Genomic DNA, 16,014 nt, shown 5'->3' with positions numbered 1-16,014 from the left:
AGGTGCTCAAAGGTTTCGAAACTTGTTTCCGAGGGAAATATTGAGAGATGCCCTTTTTTGGGACATTTCTAGAAATTGCCCGATTGCGTTTAAAATCGATATCTGAGGTAACCAGAGGTTTCTAAACATCTTTTCAACTGCAATATTGAAAGGTGTCCTGTTTTTGGGACATTTTAGTGACATTCTTTGAAAGTGACTGCTTGCATTCAAAATCGATATCTGAGGTGCAAAACATGGTTTCAACGGCAATATTTAGATTCTACACTTTAGCCGTGTGCTTACTTTACTACCTGCATTACGCCACCCTGCTGATAACAAGATGCGTTCTAAAAACGTACGAGTGCGAAAGAGATAGCATGATTCTAATCCTTTTATTGTTCTAGTGGTGTCCAGTTTGAGTCCAGTAGAGATGAGACATTCGGTCTTCAACCCTTGTTGTTTGTTGGTGTGTGACTGTGTGTGTTTGTTTTAAATTGGACTGTGGATTTTCTTTTGGCGTTGGCTTGTTATACGAACTTTTGAATTTACTTCTGGACTGTTTCATATTATTAACTTGGCGTGACTTTGAGGATTGGACATCGCAGTTGTTCTTACGGTAAGTAACATTTACCAACTATTATTTGTCGTAAAGGTTAACATTGAATATCTATAGGTAATTTTTTTTATTCTAGAACAATGTAATGTGGGTTTAAAAATTTCACTTTGTTATTTTCGTGTGCAAGATTAATGGATAAAAAACAATTATGAGAATACATCTGTAAGATAACTTCTATATGATATTATAATTGTGTCTAAATCAATAAAAAAAATATCATATTTCGTGCTCCCTTCGATTTCATTTGATGCTTGTTATGTTTTTATGACAGATTGTTATTGTGAGATAAATGAATAAATAATATCTATAATAACAAGTAAAGTTCAATATATAAAGCCTTGCCAGTATTACAGTGAATACCGGGGGATATCCCGATACTTACTGTAATACTCGCAAGGCATTCAATAAAAATAAATCATTCTTTTGGGCAACCTTTGGGCACCTCAGATATAAATTTTGAACGCAATCGGTTGGTTTCAAGAAATGTCCCAAAATGTCCCAAAACAGGGCATCTCGGAATATTACCGTCGGAAACATGATTCAGAACCTTAGCGTAGGTAAAAAGTCATTTCTCGGTATTGCCGTCAGAAACATGTTTCGAAACCTTTGGGCACCTCAGATATCGATTTTGAACGCAATCGGTTAATTTTAAGAAATGTCCCATAAATGTCCAAAAAAAAAGGAAACTACATACAAGTATTGCCGTCGGAAACATGTTACCTACCATGTGAACCTTTGGAAATCTCAGATATCGTTTTAAAGTGCCAACGAATAATTTAAAAAAATGTCCCGAAATGGAAGGGACATCTTTCGGGACCTATGGTCGACATCGATTACGAATATGAACGTAATCGGCCAATTTCGAAAAATATCCCAAAAAGGGACATCAGTCAATACTGACATCAGGAACATGTTTTCGAACCTCTGGGAACCTCAGATATCGACTTTAAGTTCAGTAAGTAAGTCCCAAAAAAGGACACCTTTGAAAAGTAATCTTAGGGACTATGGTTAATCTAGATTGAGAATTGATTTAATCCGAATTGAGGATTGATGCGTTAATTCCGATTGATTCAATCGGATTGACGCGTCAATCTGAATTGAATCAATTCGAATTGATCAATCCGGATTGATCAATTCGGATTGACGCGTCAATTCGATTGATCAATCCGGATTGATCAATTCGGATTGACGCGTCAATTCGATTGATCAATCCGGATTGATTTAGTTCAGATTGATGCCAACACTGTTCGGCCTCACGCGCCTGTGGCCTAACATTATTTACGTTAGGTTCCTAAGGGGACGTCGTCGTAAATTTAAGAGTTAAAATTTAAGGGAACGATGTGGTGCAAATTTCCATATCCATGATTGGCGACCAGGGAAGCTGTCGGCCTCGCTACGCTAGTCTTGGGACCTCGCACTCACCTTAGGATAGACTAAGATAATAGACCCAATGTCTGCAAAATTGTGGAAAATGCCCAGTGATACTAACCTTAGGTTCTTCAGGAGGTGGTGTGGTGCATATCTCCATGTCCATGGTCTCCGCGGCCGGGTACTCCCACTGCGTGAAGCCGTCGGCCTCGCGGCGGTAGCGGTAGCGCCCCTCGGACCTGCAAATGACGGACGTACAAGTAAAGGTAGTGGGGGCGGGTAGGGGCCGATAGTCGGTGGGAATTTAAAATCGTTTGAGATTTTTTTACGTATTCGGTTGATTAAATTTGATAGTGCAAGTCATAATTATTAATGATTGTTCAAATTTAAGAATTGAGAATTTAAATCATAGAAATAACGGATATTGAGACTGAAATTGAAATTATACCAGTTCAACAAAGAAATGTCTATTGTCTACCAAAAAATATACATATTATTTTAATACTGCAGTCAGTCATTTAATTGTTAATTAATATACCTCGATTAACGAATGCCTATTCGTGTTTTATAGTTTATTATTTTTTTATTAATTCTAAAATTCGTATTAGGTAGACTAAAACTAGATTTGTTTTTATGAATCACCAAATAGGTTTCATAATATATCTTGATTAGTCTTATTTCAGATAAACCGACACTCGGCATTTTAAATTCCCAAAAACTACAGGCAACACTTAAAGTTAAGCAACTCAGTCAAAAGAAAACCGTATACTTAATCCCTTGGTCCTTTGCCTATTTCCTAATTCTCGACTCACGATACTATGTCGTGATTTCAGAAAATATTCTTCTACAATTCACGACATAGTGTCGTTTCTGGTCCTTTGAAGATGTTGACGATTTAGGGTGCCTTAGTTTTGAAACTTTAATGTAAGAATCGAGCTAACTTAAATGGAACAACTCAAGGCTTATAATTTTTAGGTTATATTGTACGAAGTTTCTTGCTAAATGTTCCTTGTATAAGGTAATACTATTTTGATTCACTAATGAAATTGAATTGGTCTGCCACATAATACTACCTATTAGCTAAAATTTTAAAATCAAAATAAGTATCTTGTCAAGATATTTATAAAAGTAGATTCACAAGTTATTTCATTTGACAAGTAAGGACGATTCTCCATTAAAGTTAGACCATTAATATCAAAGGCACCCGTATGATTGTGATGCCCCAGGCAGAGATGCCAAGGTAGTCAGCCAAGCTGTCAGCTTCTGAAATAGATCAAAGTGCATTATCTTGAAAATTGAATTAAGTAAGTTATAGCATTGTTCTCACCCGTGTCCTCGGCGCGAAGTCTTGACTCGTCCCGTCTTGAGGTTTCATGTTCAGTCTTCCGTCTTCATGTCACTTCTTTTATATTTAATGTTATTGTTAGATAATGTTACAATATAAGAAATGACAAATATAAACCTAGATAATACATAACTGAGAATTTGAATATTGTGCAGTATATAAATATATATATTTGTATATTGTATTTTTTTTGATATTTTAATTATTTAATATCAGTATTTTGTAAGGCCTCGTGAAATGGGCCTAAGATGTAAATGTTATGATAATTAATGACATAATGTGATGTTAGCAAAATCAAAACTGAAACAATAAATCCTTAAGTTTAGGGTTACTTTGAAGTAAACTCTTTGAATTTAATTAAACATTTTATTAACAAGTTATCACAGATATTGATCACAGATTGTTTAGAGAAAGTGAGAAAAAACTATACAATTTAACATGTTTCAAAGTATAACTTTTATACTTAGAAAGTTATAAATAAATAATTTGTTTTACTTGAGCATTAAGCTTTTACATTTATGTACATAATATGCACAGTAGTGACATAAGCAAAAGCAAAGTAGGTGATGTTCTTACTGTTCAGAGAACCAACACTATGATTGATAGTGTAAAATATTACACAGAGGCGAATTACAATAAAAAAACATGTTTACAAATAAAATACAACATGAATGGTAGGAAACTCGACGCCAGAAGAACTATTCTCGTAGTAAGTGTACACCTACAGTCCTAATCTGTACAACTGTACAGAGGCGCACAATGTTTTTTGGACAAATATGCGCTGCGCGTTGCATTTTGCGATATGTAAATCGAAATAAAAGTGAATACTTAAAGTTTTTTCTCGAAAAAATTATGTTTTCTGTGTGTTTAGCTGTACCTATTAGAGAATATGACGCTATGTGGCTTTATAAAATATCGGCGTGAGACATAAAACCTTTGTAAATTCAAATTTTATGTAGGACATGTATGGTTTTCTGAAATCATGTACTTAATTATAATAAATAGCTGTCGCCTTCGTACGTGTTTATTTAAAACGAAGATATTCAAATGTCCTAGGAGTATACAAACGAGTAAAATATAATAAAAACAATAAAAATTAAAAGAAAAAATATAATTTAAAAAGATTCTAGTCTTAAACGCGTCCATCTTAAAAAGCCACATAAGTTACTCGCTGTAAAAAAAATTGTAGTGTTTGCGTTGTGCGTTGTATTTTAGAACGTTGTTTCACTAAACAAAAATCGGTTAAATGCAACGCACAGCGCAAATTTAATTCACGGCGAACAAGTAAATGTTTTCGATTATCACCAACTGTTCGTCACTTTGATTTCATGGCACGCTTACAACGCAAGACAGTTTTACAAAAATATAATTTAGAACTTGGCTGTCACACTGGCAAGGTTAAAACTGTGTAGAAGGTGATATAATTGGGACATTGTATGATGATAAAATAAGTTGCAAAAGTTCAATTTAGGACAGTAAAAATAGATAATGGATAGTTAGTAGGATTGTGTAAACTGATAGTGTTTAAGTAAATAAAATGTACTCGCCGAATTACATGTAGGTGGTCTTTATGTCGAGGGTTTCATAGTATCAAATAAACTACTTTATAAGTTTATCCATTAATTCGTTCAGTATATTTCGTATACCAAACTTCTTTGGGTACTTTAAATGTATGGGCTCTCAACTCAACTATAAAACGTAGGCTGTTCCATAACTCTTGCAATGGAATGAATCTAACAAGCTTTGACATGTATGACTGAGCGTATGGTTATCTGCTACTAATTACAAGTTCTTACATGATGTGTTTGTTGAGCCTGCCAGCAGTGATATTCGGTAAATAGATCGAAACAATTGTAAAAAGGGTAACCGCGAGTACAGAGTGATTTTCTATTATAATTTCAAACGTGGATTATCTTACTAAGATTGCCACGAGGAAATGTTCGGTGCCTTTGGTAAAGAGTACCCTTCCCTTTCTACCGTATTCAGGTGGTACAAGGAATTTCAAAGAGGCAACTATAATTTAGACGACGGGGAAGGACCGGGCCGACCCATTACAAGCAGGACCCAAGAAAACATAGACGCTGTTAGAAAACTGATAACTATTGATAGGCGAATTAACTGCAGATATATTGAGGAGATTCTCCACATTAGTGCATCAACACTTAATTCAAATTTACACCAAGGCCTAAAAGTTAAAAAGTTATGTTCTCTCTGGGTCCCTCATCTGGGTAGTTGGCACTTCAGCCATGATAACGCTCCTGCTCATCGATCGATCAGAACTCAGAAGTTTTTGGGACAATCGGGGCTTACTGTGCTGGACCACCCGTCTTATAGCCCCGACCTTGCACCGTGCGATGTTGGTCTCTTCCCGCTGATCAAGAGCCAGTTAAATGGACGACGGTCTGCGACTGATGACGAGCTATTGAGAGCATGGGATGAAGCCTGCGCCAGTGTCACAAAGGAGCGGTGGAAAATCATGTGTGATACATGGTTTGAACACATGCATAAGTGTATTAACAGTGATGGTTTTTATTTTGAAAAAGCTTAGTAAGAAGTTACACTTTTGCAAGACTTATGGAACAACCTACGTATTGATTTCGATACAGTTTAGTCAACTATAATGAAATTGACCAACCACAGTTTGCCGCGGTCAAAAGGACGAAACAAAACCATAGCTCAAATTAATTATTTATTTTAGGTTGTATTGTAGGAACAATTGCTTCATAAGTCAGAAACGCACATGTGACACCCTTAATATAGGAACATCCATAGACTACGAAAACCGCTTAGCGTTAATTGTTAGTCTCCATAGGCTACGGTGGCTAAAATCGAGAAAAAACTGTTTAAAAATTGAATTAAGCGCGGAGCAAGTACCAGGGCCTCATGAGTTACGAGAAGGTGTCGTTGACCAACCCGCCGTGGGGCGCGGGGCGCGGCGGCCGGGTCGCGTACCAGTACGAAGGTATCGCGGCTGGTCGCGTATCTTCACTGTATACTTTTGGTTTGGTTTGTTTGTATGATTCTACTAGTTAAAAGTGTTAATTTTGTTGACTTGTAGAAAAAGTATTGTATACAATAGTGAAATAATCAAGCTTTTCAATCTCGTACCTTAGTTAGGCAACTCAGCAAGCTTCGTTGCCTAAACACGGTACTCGACTGAAAAGCTCTGTATTATATCACGATTGTATAAAATACTATAATGTCATAAATACAAGAAAATATAATGTTATCTACTATAGCACATAAAATTGTAACACGACTGCGTCGTTTTTGATTGAGGTATATATTTTTCAATACGGTTATGTCGATAAACTTTCTTTCCTACTAAAAACTTCTCATATTGAATTGAGATTTAGTAATACCGCGGTATATATCTTGTTTGTAAATAAATGCTTTGTCAAAAAAAATTGTGAGTTAAAATACAGATATTGCGTTTACACAGTGTGACAGGGCAACATGTAAATCTGTCTCGCGTGGTAACCGGCGGCTCGCCGTGTCCCGTGCTCCGGGTATCGTACCTCTGGAAGGCGGTGGTCCAGCCGGGCGGCGCGGCGCGCGCCTCCAGCTGGCGCAGCGCGCGCTCGCCGGCGCGCACCCAGCGCCGCCAGTACGGCGCCGCCAGCGCGCCGCCGCGGAACGCCGACACCAACGTCTACGAACGACACGAACCACTCATAACATTTTGAATGCTACACCCACAGACAAAACATCCTATGATAACATAATATGACGACCGGTTTGGCCTAGTGGGTAGTGACCCTGCCTGCGAAGCCGATGGTCCTGGGTTCGAATCCCAGTAAGGGCATTTATTTGTATAATGATACAGATATTTGTTCCTGAGTCATGGATGTTTTCTATGTATTTAAGTATTTGTGTATTATATATATCGTTGTCTGAGTACCCACAACACAAGCCTTCTTGAGCTTACTGTGGGACTTAGTCAATCTGTGTAAGAATGTCCTATAATATTTATTTTATTATTTTATTTTTATCCTCCAGACTGAGCATAGTCGCGCTACCCCCTCTGCCCCGCGTACGGTAATTTTACTCCATGTTCGAGTCGAAAGTGTCTTTGTGTGACGTCCGTGACTTTGAATGGACCGATCGCGGCACGGGATTTCGCTCACCTCGTCCCGCGCACCCCCGCATTTTTTGGCATCGTCGATTGCATGAAATAATTGCTCTAAACTCGGTCTAGAGGATTCCTAGTCTATGGCTACACCTTATCTATACCTTGGTCATATCATGCGAAACGAGAAGTATGAAGTCCTTCAACTCATTATACAAGGAAAGATCCAAGGGAAAAGACGCGGACGAAGACGTGACTCGCGGCTTAAAAATCTCCGAACATGGTTCAAATAGAGGACACGCTCATTATTCCGCAGCAGAGCTCGGAACCGATATTGAAATACCTGTTGACATAGTTCCAAAACCGTTATATTATTTCGTTCATTAAAAACCGGCTAATTGATGGAACGCGAACTAACAAATTACGTTCTCTCTCCTAACCGGTAAGAAGAGGGAACAGAACTTAATGGTTCGCAGGGAACGATATAATACCGGTTACTGTTGGCTGTCGGAGACTCTCGGTTAAACTCGTTGTCATAACTGAAAGAGATAGCAATACTCGATCGTTCTATCTCGCTTCGATATTTTCAATTTAACCGGTTAATTTCGTTTCTCAAGAACGAAATGAGAACGTATATGGCATAAACCGTTATCTCAAAAGAACAGTTCTTTAACCGGTAACCGCAAACGGAAACGAAATCCTTTCGTTCCCGGGCGAATCAACGAAACCGGTTTGACTAATGAGAACGGTTTCCGAGCCCTGTTCCGCGCAGCTCTGTCTAAAGTTCGTTCGTATAGCCGACCTCCGGTAGGAGATGACACTGGTAGAAGAGAAGAATCCATCACACACATCTGAAATACGTCATCACTACACCTTATAAAACAAAGTCCCCCGCCGCGTCTGTCTGTTTCTTTGTATGTTCGCGATAAACTCAATAACTACTGAACGGATTTTCGTGCAGTTTTCAGTGTTTTCACCTATCAATAGAGTGATTCTTAAGGAAGGTTTAAGTATATAATTTTATAACCCGTGCGAAGCCGAGGCGGGTCGCTAGTTTGATAGAAATTATTTTAGACATTCTGAGACACTTACTAAATACCTACTAAAGATTATTTGTTAATCTCTCCAAAGCTTTTTACTATGTTAAGCATGACACAAGCTAAGACGACGAGCAATTGAATTGAAGTCCTGAACTGAATCATGTTTATACATCTGTTAGCTTATTCAAACGTATTTGTAATTTCAAATCAAACGAAATTATAATGACCGCAACGAAACTAAAATACTAAATATACAGCTCAGAGTACCACAAGGCTCTATTCAAGGAACCTCGTTTTTCTCATTAGCCACGTCAAATTAAGCCGAATTTGGGCAAGCTGCGGAAATAATTCGTGTAGTTTTGAAAATTGGTACAGGCATACCTTGAGGTGTCTAGATAAACATACTAAAAGTCCTCGAGGGTAGGGGGTGTGCTGGGGGTGTAGAGGGGGGTAGAAGGTACCTTTTTTCATATTTTTGCTCATATCTCGAAAATGTGTACGAATTGCATTATAATTACTTCGGACAAAAGTTTTAACATAAAATTTACTACAAATTTGGTTATGTTTATTTTTACTCTGCGATCAATACTTTAGGAGCTACAGGCTGTTAAAGTTAAATAAGAGATAAAAAAAAGACGGCTTAAAAAAACGTCGTATTTTCATAATTGTTCATCATAAACAAAAATTTTAATTGAGAATAAGCAAGCTAAATGACCTGCTGATAAAATATAAAAAAACCGGCCAAGAGCATGTCGGGTCATGCTCAGTGTAGGGTTCCGTAGTTACCCGTCCGTCAAAATAGACTATTTGCAAAAACTCAAAAACTGCTTAATCGATTAGGTTCGCTATATTTTTCTCTGAAAGTCTTTACTAAGCTTTACTTTCACGATTTTTTTCATATTTTTTGGACCCAAGGTTTAAATGTTAGGGGAACTAAAGTGGAAAACACGGTTTTTTTTCTTTCAGATCGATTATTTCCGAAAATATTAAGCAGATCAAAAAATGGTTCTCGAAGACCCGTATTCGTTTTAAAAGACCTATCCAACGACACCCCACACTATAGGGTGGAAGCGAAAAAAAATTTCATCCCCTTTTTAATGTACGGCAGCCACCTAAAAAAATATTTTTTCTAATTTATATTTTACAACTTTGTCAGCGTAACTGATTTATATATTCGTGTCAAATTTAAACATGAAAACTAGAAAAAACATTTTTTTATGGTGGTTGCCCTACATTAAAGTGGGGATGAAATTTTTTTTCGCTTACACCCTATAGTATGGGGTGTCGTTGGATAGGTCTTTTAAAACGAATAAGGGTCTTCAAGAACCATTTTTTGATCAACTTAATATTTTCGGAAATAATCGATCTGAAAGAAAAAAAGTTGTGATTTACCCCTTAGTTCCCCTAACTTTTGGACCATGGATCCAAAAAATATGAAAAAAATCGTGAAAACATAACTTAGTAAATACTTTCGAGGAAAAATATAGCAAACCTAATCGGTACAGTTGTTTTTGAGTTATGGCAAATAGTCTATTTTGACAGACGGGTAACTACAGAACCCTACACTGAGCATGGCTCGACATGCATATGGCCTATTTTTTTATATTTTATCAGCAGGTTGCTTAGCTTGCTTATTCTCAATTAAAATTTTTATTTATGATGAACAATTACAAAAAAACGACGTTTTCTTAAACCGTCTATTTTTTATTACTTATTTAACTTTAACAGCCTGTAGCCCCTAAAGTATGAAAAAAAGTACCTTCAACCCCCTTCTACACCCCCAGCACACCCCCTACCCTCGAGGACTTTTAGTATGTTTATCTGGACACCACAAGGTATACCTGTACCAATTTTCAAAACTACACGAATTATTTCTGCAGATTTTTCTAATTTGCTTAGGCTACATATGTTTCATTTCGACAGCATCAAATAGGCAACACATTTAAAATACACCAATCTTCGAATTTGGTACGAATTCGTAACCATTTGAAGTCACGAATAAAATTTATTATTAATTGTATGTCTTTGCCATATCTCGGGACCATGGGGTCCCGGACCTTTGGGAGGCGTACGTGGGGCCGAAGCCAACAGCGCAGAGGCCCTTTAAGACACTTTAATCTAAAAGCAAGGGATACACGTGGCGGATACCATCCCCGAACGCACAATGTGATACATCCGGAGATGGTCCCCGCCAGGTGCAAAGACTATTGCAGTGCAGCACTTTTGTGCTGCGATGGGAACTAAGGTCATGGGCTATAGATTTGAAAGTTGGATGGACTGGATAATGGGCTATGGGAGAGACTAGCGGACACCTGCCGTGACAATCAGCCTCAAAATTGTAAATGACAGGTGGTGACTCGCCAACTCATTGAGTGGGCCCCGCAATGGCCGCACGCACAGTGCGACAACAGGGCAACACTTTGGAGCGGCTGTGAGGTTGTCGAGAGGTGAGTCTGCGGTAGCCAGATCCCGGTAATCCGTTCAGCAGGCCGCCGGCGTTATGACATTTTACACTTCCAACCTGGAGCATAGGTCCCGCTCTTGCGACTCCACTCTGGCCGGCCAGTCAAGGCAAGCACAGAGGCGAGGGCCAGATGAAAGTGCCCTCTGGAATAGGGGTCCGCGGTGTCGCCACTCACCGTCAGCTCGCCACAAGCTGCCCCCGCGGGGTTATTATTAATATTATTATACAAAAGCGATTATAGTCGAAACTTGGTTGGTACGGTGGTGAGGTGTGCAATAAAGAGTATTGTATTGTAATAGTGCTTACGTGCACTAAGACAGCACTAAGCACAAAATAGATTTCTGAAGTTTTTTCAGGAAAATAATAGACCAAAGAGTAGTTTTTCCAAAGAGTAGCACTAAATTGAAATACAAGCTACTGACCTGCCATTGTATCAACATCTCCTGCACGGGAGGCACCTGACACGGTTGCACCTCGTTCAGAAACTTCAACTTGGCTTCCACCAAGTCAGACATCGCATCCAAATCTTCATCCCGCTTATCTTCATTCAAGACTTCTCCTTTAGTAAATGACAAACCGTTTCCATAACTGACAGTCGCCACTTTTGGACTTTCGCTGTCATCTTCTTTAAAACCTAATCCGGTTCTCTCACTTGAGAATCCTTCTATATATTGTGAATATTTTGTGGTGTAAGCTGGGACTTCGGGTTTCTTTCTTTCGGGAAGGATGGAATTATCAATCCTTAGCTTTTTGCGATTTTCTTTTACTTCTGTGTCTGCCAAATATAGGTTAACTTTCTTTTCTGGTATTTCTGGTTTTTCTACACCATTTTCAACTACAGTAGTAGCAGGAACTGGTGGCAGTGGTGGTGTCTCTTCTATAGCTTTGCTACTTGGGAATAATGGTTTCACTTCCCTAGGTGGAGTACCTACAGGAGTATTTTTACCACTATTTGAATCTTCACCGAACATATCAGTCTTCTTAGACTTAACTTTAGGCAACTCTTTCTTTTCAATTTCATCTAACAAATCATCAATATTGTCAATTTTACTGTCTCTGCTAGTTTCATCCACAACTTTAGGAGACGCGACCTTTGTATCTTCTTTGATCATTTTCTGTAATTCTGTTGGTATTTCTCCGCCAAGTTTTTCTAATAATTTGGCTTTTTCCTTTAATCTCATGAACAATGTTTTTTCTTCTAAGCTATCATCATTTTCTGCTAAAGGCGGAGTCTTTGCTTGTGTCTGAAACAATTGAAAAAACAATATTATTAACAAACCTTAGGGTTTAAGGCCCATCTAGATACCGGAAATGGTCTCAGCAGCCCGTGAATCTCAACAGTGCATACACTTGGAGACTCTAACGGGCATCTCATCACAGACCCCTAACACCTCAGATTGAAAACTTTAACCATCATAGTGCTTATAACATACTCATTTCATTGAAAACCCCAAAGTAGTTGAATGATTAGCTTGACAACACGAGGGTCAACATTTGTTGAGGAATTAATTAGTAATAATGAAAATATTAATTATTGAGGTGTTCAATGATATAAAGTTGTTATTTTTTTAGCAATTTCAGTTTTCTTTGTCATCATTGGTGTTTTGTCACAGGGCGGACACGCCATACATCGAAAATCATTTGCGTTTATATGTGTGCACGGCACGTCTGTACACGCGTCATTGTGTGAGTAAGTGGCTTAGGGCTGACTCGTGCGGCGCGCGGCGGGGAAGGCGAAGCCGAGGCTTGCCGAGGCCGGCCGAAGGACACGACGAGCGGCCCGCTGCGTTGCATAATTCGACCGAAATACGTAAAAAAACAAAATATATATAGGTTTATGTTTTATTTCGCTCCAATTGTTGAATTGGCTTTGTCAGTTTATAGTCCTGCACGTACTTTGACTTTCAACACGCCATTATTAAATGTACCTTATTGTTGATGCCTATTGATTATTTTATATAACATACATAATTAATTCTTAAATTCTTAAAATTAAATTAAAAATCAAACGCGAACGTCCCGCGACCAACAAGTTCTTTTTTGTGAAAAGAGTGTTAAACTAAAAATAAAACATTTACGAGGAATATCTGTGTAGAAGGTCTAGTTACCTTAGGTACTTTAAATATTAAATGTTGGCTTAACATTCACAAATTCAACGAACGGGTTTTAATTCATATGATATTATTATTTTTACGCAAAAGTATAGCCTTATTTACTGATACATATTTCGTCTCTTTGGAAAACTATATTATTATTCATTTCTACAATAAGTAGGTGCCCGTACATCGCACAATACACCGGCATTTTGAACGTTGCGTCATCGCGTCGCGGCGTCGCTAGTCGAACTGAGCGTATGTCAGGAGTCCGTCAGAACTCAGTCGCGGGGCGAGGTAATCCGAGTCGGGGCGGGGCGGTGCGTGTCCGTTCTGTATGATAATACTATTACTTATTCTGTGGTTTTGTGTCTAGTTTAAATCAAGACATGACAATTTTTTGGTCAAAAAACCTACCCAAATATCTTTCTATTAAGTACTTTTGTTGTTTTGATAGCAAAAGCATTAAAATGTTACGCTACGTCTTACGTAGGCGAACAACGCGCGAACGCGGCGCGGCGCGGCGAAAGCGGCCGCCGCCGCGCCGCGCCGCGCCGCGCCGCCTGACATTCGCGTGCAAATCGCGCCGCACCGCGTTCGCAACGAGATCGCTTACGTAGGACACTTCTATGGGCATCAAAGGATTGATTTCGCCGCGCCGCGCCGCGCCGCGTTCGCGCGTTGTTCGCCTACGTAAGACGTAGCGTTACTAAGTACAACGTCAATGTGGAGACCTTCTTTTAGCTCTTTCTTCACTTTTGACTGTTGCCTTTGTATACAATATACAATACTCCACTTACAGAAGGTCGGTTGAGCAAAAGGAGCAAAGCTCTTCCTTTCTGTGTAAGCGAAGAACATATTCAAATATCCTATACTTGCCCTACTTCTTAATCCTCAATAACATTACCTTATCATCCACCACCGGCTCAACCACCATTCCTGGAGGCAATTCTGGCCCAATCGGAACAGTATAGTTCTGGTTGCTGGGCAAGCTGGGTCCGTACTCAACAGGCTTGGTCTTCTGTTTCTTGTGTGGGTTCTTCGGGACTGTTGGCTTGGCTGGCTTGGCTACAGGCTTGGGCGCCTTGGCTGGGGTTTCTTCATCGTTGGATTCGGAGTCAGAGTTGTGGTAGGATGTTATCAGTTCTATTTTTCTGTAAGTGAAATAAAAATGTATTGTAAATAAAAGAATCTCTATTAATAATTTAGCTTGAAACATAAAAATAAAAATAACTTTGTCCTCTTCTCGTACAATTTTTTGTACATGGGCATTTTCACTAAAAAGTGTAGGTATTAGCTTTTTTTCGAAAATCCACAAAAAAAATCGCATTTTCTACATTTTGTATAGACCGTTACAAAACTGACACCCAAAATTTCTAAGTATGTAAAACTGTGTTTCACTTTTTTTCTTTGTCTCATTCAATAATACTCGTGATTCCGAGTCTAAATAATCCAAAACTGGATGGTTTTTCGAAAAAACAGTAAATGGCACCATTTTTTCTGAAAACATCCACATATTCCACTATCTATTCTAAACTTAATGAGACCCATAGAAGTAATATGATGTGCCAATAAATTTGGCTTCTTTACTCCTCAATGTATAATTGATGCTGACTGTAGTTAAATCAAATTAAATAAAAACTTTTTACAAAAAAAAAAGAAAACCGACTTCAAAAAGGATGAAATGAAATATTATCCTTTTTAAGTCTATGTGTTACCAACTGATATGTTTGAAGTCGGTGCCAAGCCAACTTTTGAAGCATACCATGATTATGGTGCGATTCGATAAGGATGTACGTTGGATTGCCTTACAATGAACGTACTTTCTGTAGGTACAGTCGACGTTAAAAATATGTTTACACTTTTCGTCTTATTACAAAGGAGTAAGGTGCAAAAGTGTATAATACATATCTTTGACGACGACTGTACCTAAGAACACGCCTCAGAACACACGATCAAACCTTCTTCGCACAGTCCGTAGGTACCATGTTTGTCGGCACGCAAGCGTGGGATTGGGACTGAAGTTATTTCCCGTCCCTTATTCAGAGGACTACATTTCAAAATATAAAGCAATTCAAGGAATTTACGTTCTTGCCAAATTTCACCTAAAGCGGTTCAGTTGCTTAGCCATGAAAAGGCGACAAAGAGGCAGACAGAATTACTAACACATTTATAATAGTTCTAATGGTACAGTTCTAATGGGATTTATAGTCATAAAGCTGATTATTTTTGACGGGTATTCTTTACTACTTGGCTTGGCATTGGCACCGACTTCAAACATATCAGTTGGTAACGCATAGACTTAAAAAGGATAATATTTTATTTCATCCTTTTTGAAGTCGGTTTTCTTTTTTTTTGTAAAAAGTTTTTATTTTTCCATTTTTAGTTTTAACGCATTGTTAATAGCGCGACGCGTGAATGAAAAACAACACCATGATTAACACTAAATTCGTGTATCTACTTTAATAAATATGTAATCTTTAATCCCACCAAAAACATTCTGTAAAAAACTAGCCAAGTCTCGATGGAGCTGCTTGTTTATCTCTAAAAAGTAATGAAATCTAGACAAAGTCGTGCCAAGTCTAAGGTTCCTTACTGCGATTTCTTTATTATTATAGTTAATGTTGTGTGACTTGGCCGTTGAAGGGTACACAAGGGTACAAAACCAGGTGCTCCATGACACCATTGCACCAATCTGTCGCCATAACCGCTACCCATTGACGATGGAAAATTGCCACTTGGAAAACGTTGATTCAATAACCAGTCAATTGTAGGCTTGATAAAGCTGCGTATTTCAATAATACTTATGTATGGGCGAGCCTGAAACAAACACTTCTTTTTGGTGCAATGGCAGATTGGTGCAATGGTGTCATGGAGCACCTGGTTTTGTACCCTTGTGTACCCTTCAACGGCCAAGTCACACAACATTAACTATAATAATAAAGAAATCGCAGTAAGGAACCTTAGACTTGGCACGACTTTGTCTAGATTTCATTACTTTTTAGAGATAAACAAGCAGCTCCATCGAGACTTGGCTAGT

The 16,014-nt window shown here is 38.4% G+C and overlaps 1 protein-coding gene across 1 annotated transcript in view; it reads right to left on the bottom strand.

The window, feature by feature from the left end:
• LOC134668047 (formin-binding protein 4-like) overlaps positions 1 to 16,014 on the bottom strand; it is a 35,011-nt gene that overhangs the window by 12,439 nt on the left and 6,558 nt on the right. The window contains exons 4-7 of the mRNA XM_063525495.1: positions 13,882 to 14,128; positions 11,304 to 12,125; positions 6,827 to 6,960; positions 2,085 to 2,202 (exon numbers count right to left, since the gene is read on the bottom strand). Of these exons, the coding sequence (XP_063381565.1) occupies positions 2,085 to 2,202; positions 6,827 to 6,960; positions 11,304 to 12,125; positions 13,882 to 14,128 (1,321 nt within the window). The remainder of the gene's footprint in view (positions 1 to 2,084; positions 2,203 to 6,826; positions 6,961 to 11,303; positions 12,126 to 13,881; positions 14,129 to 16,014) is intronic.

This window comes from Cydia fagiglandana, chromosome 10 (genome assembly GCF_963556715.1).
Source record: "Cydia fagiglandana chromosome 10, ilCydFagi1.1, whole genome shotgun sequence".
Taxonomy (NCBI): Eukaryota; Metazoa; Arthropoda; class Insecta; order Lepidoptera; family Tortricidae; genus Cydia; species Cydia fagiglandana.
Note: the sequence above shows the minus strand (reverse complement) of the source record. Positions and strands in the feature narration are given on the sequence as shown.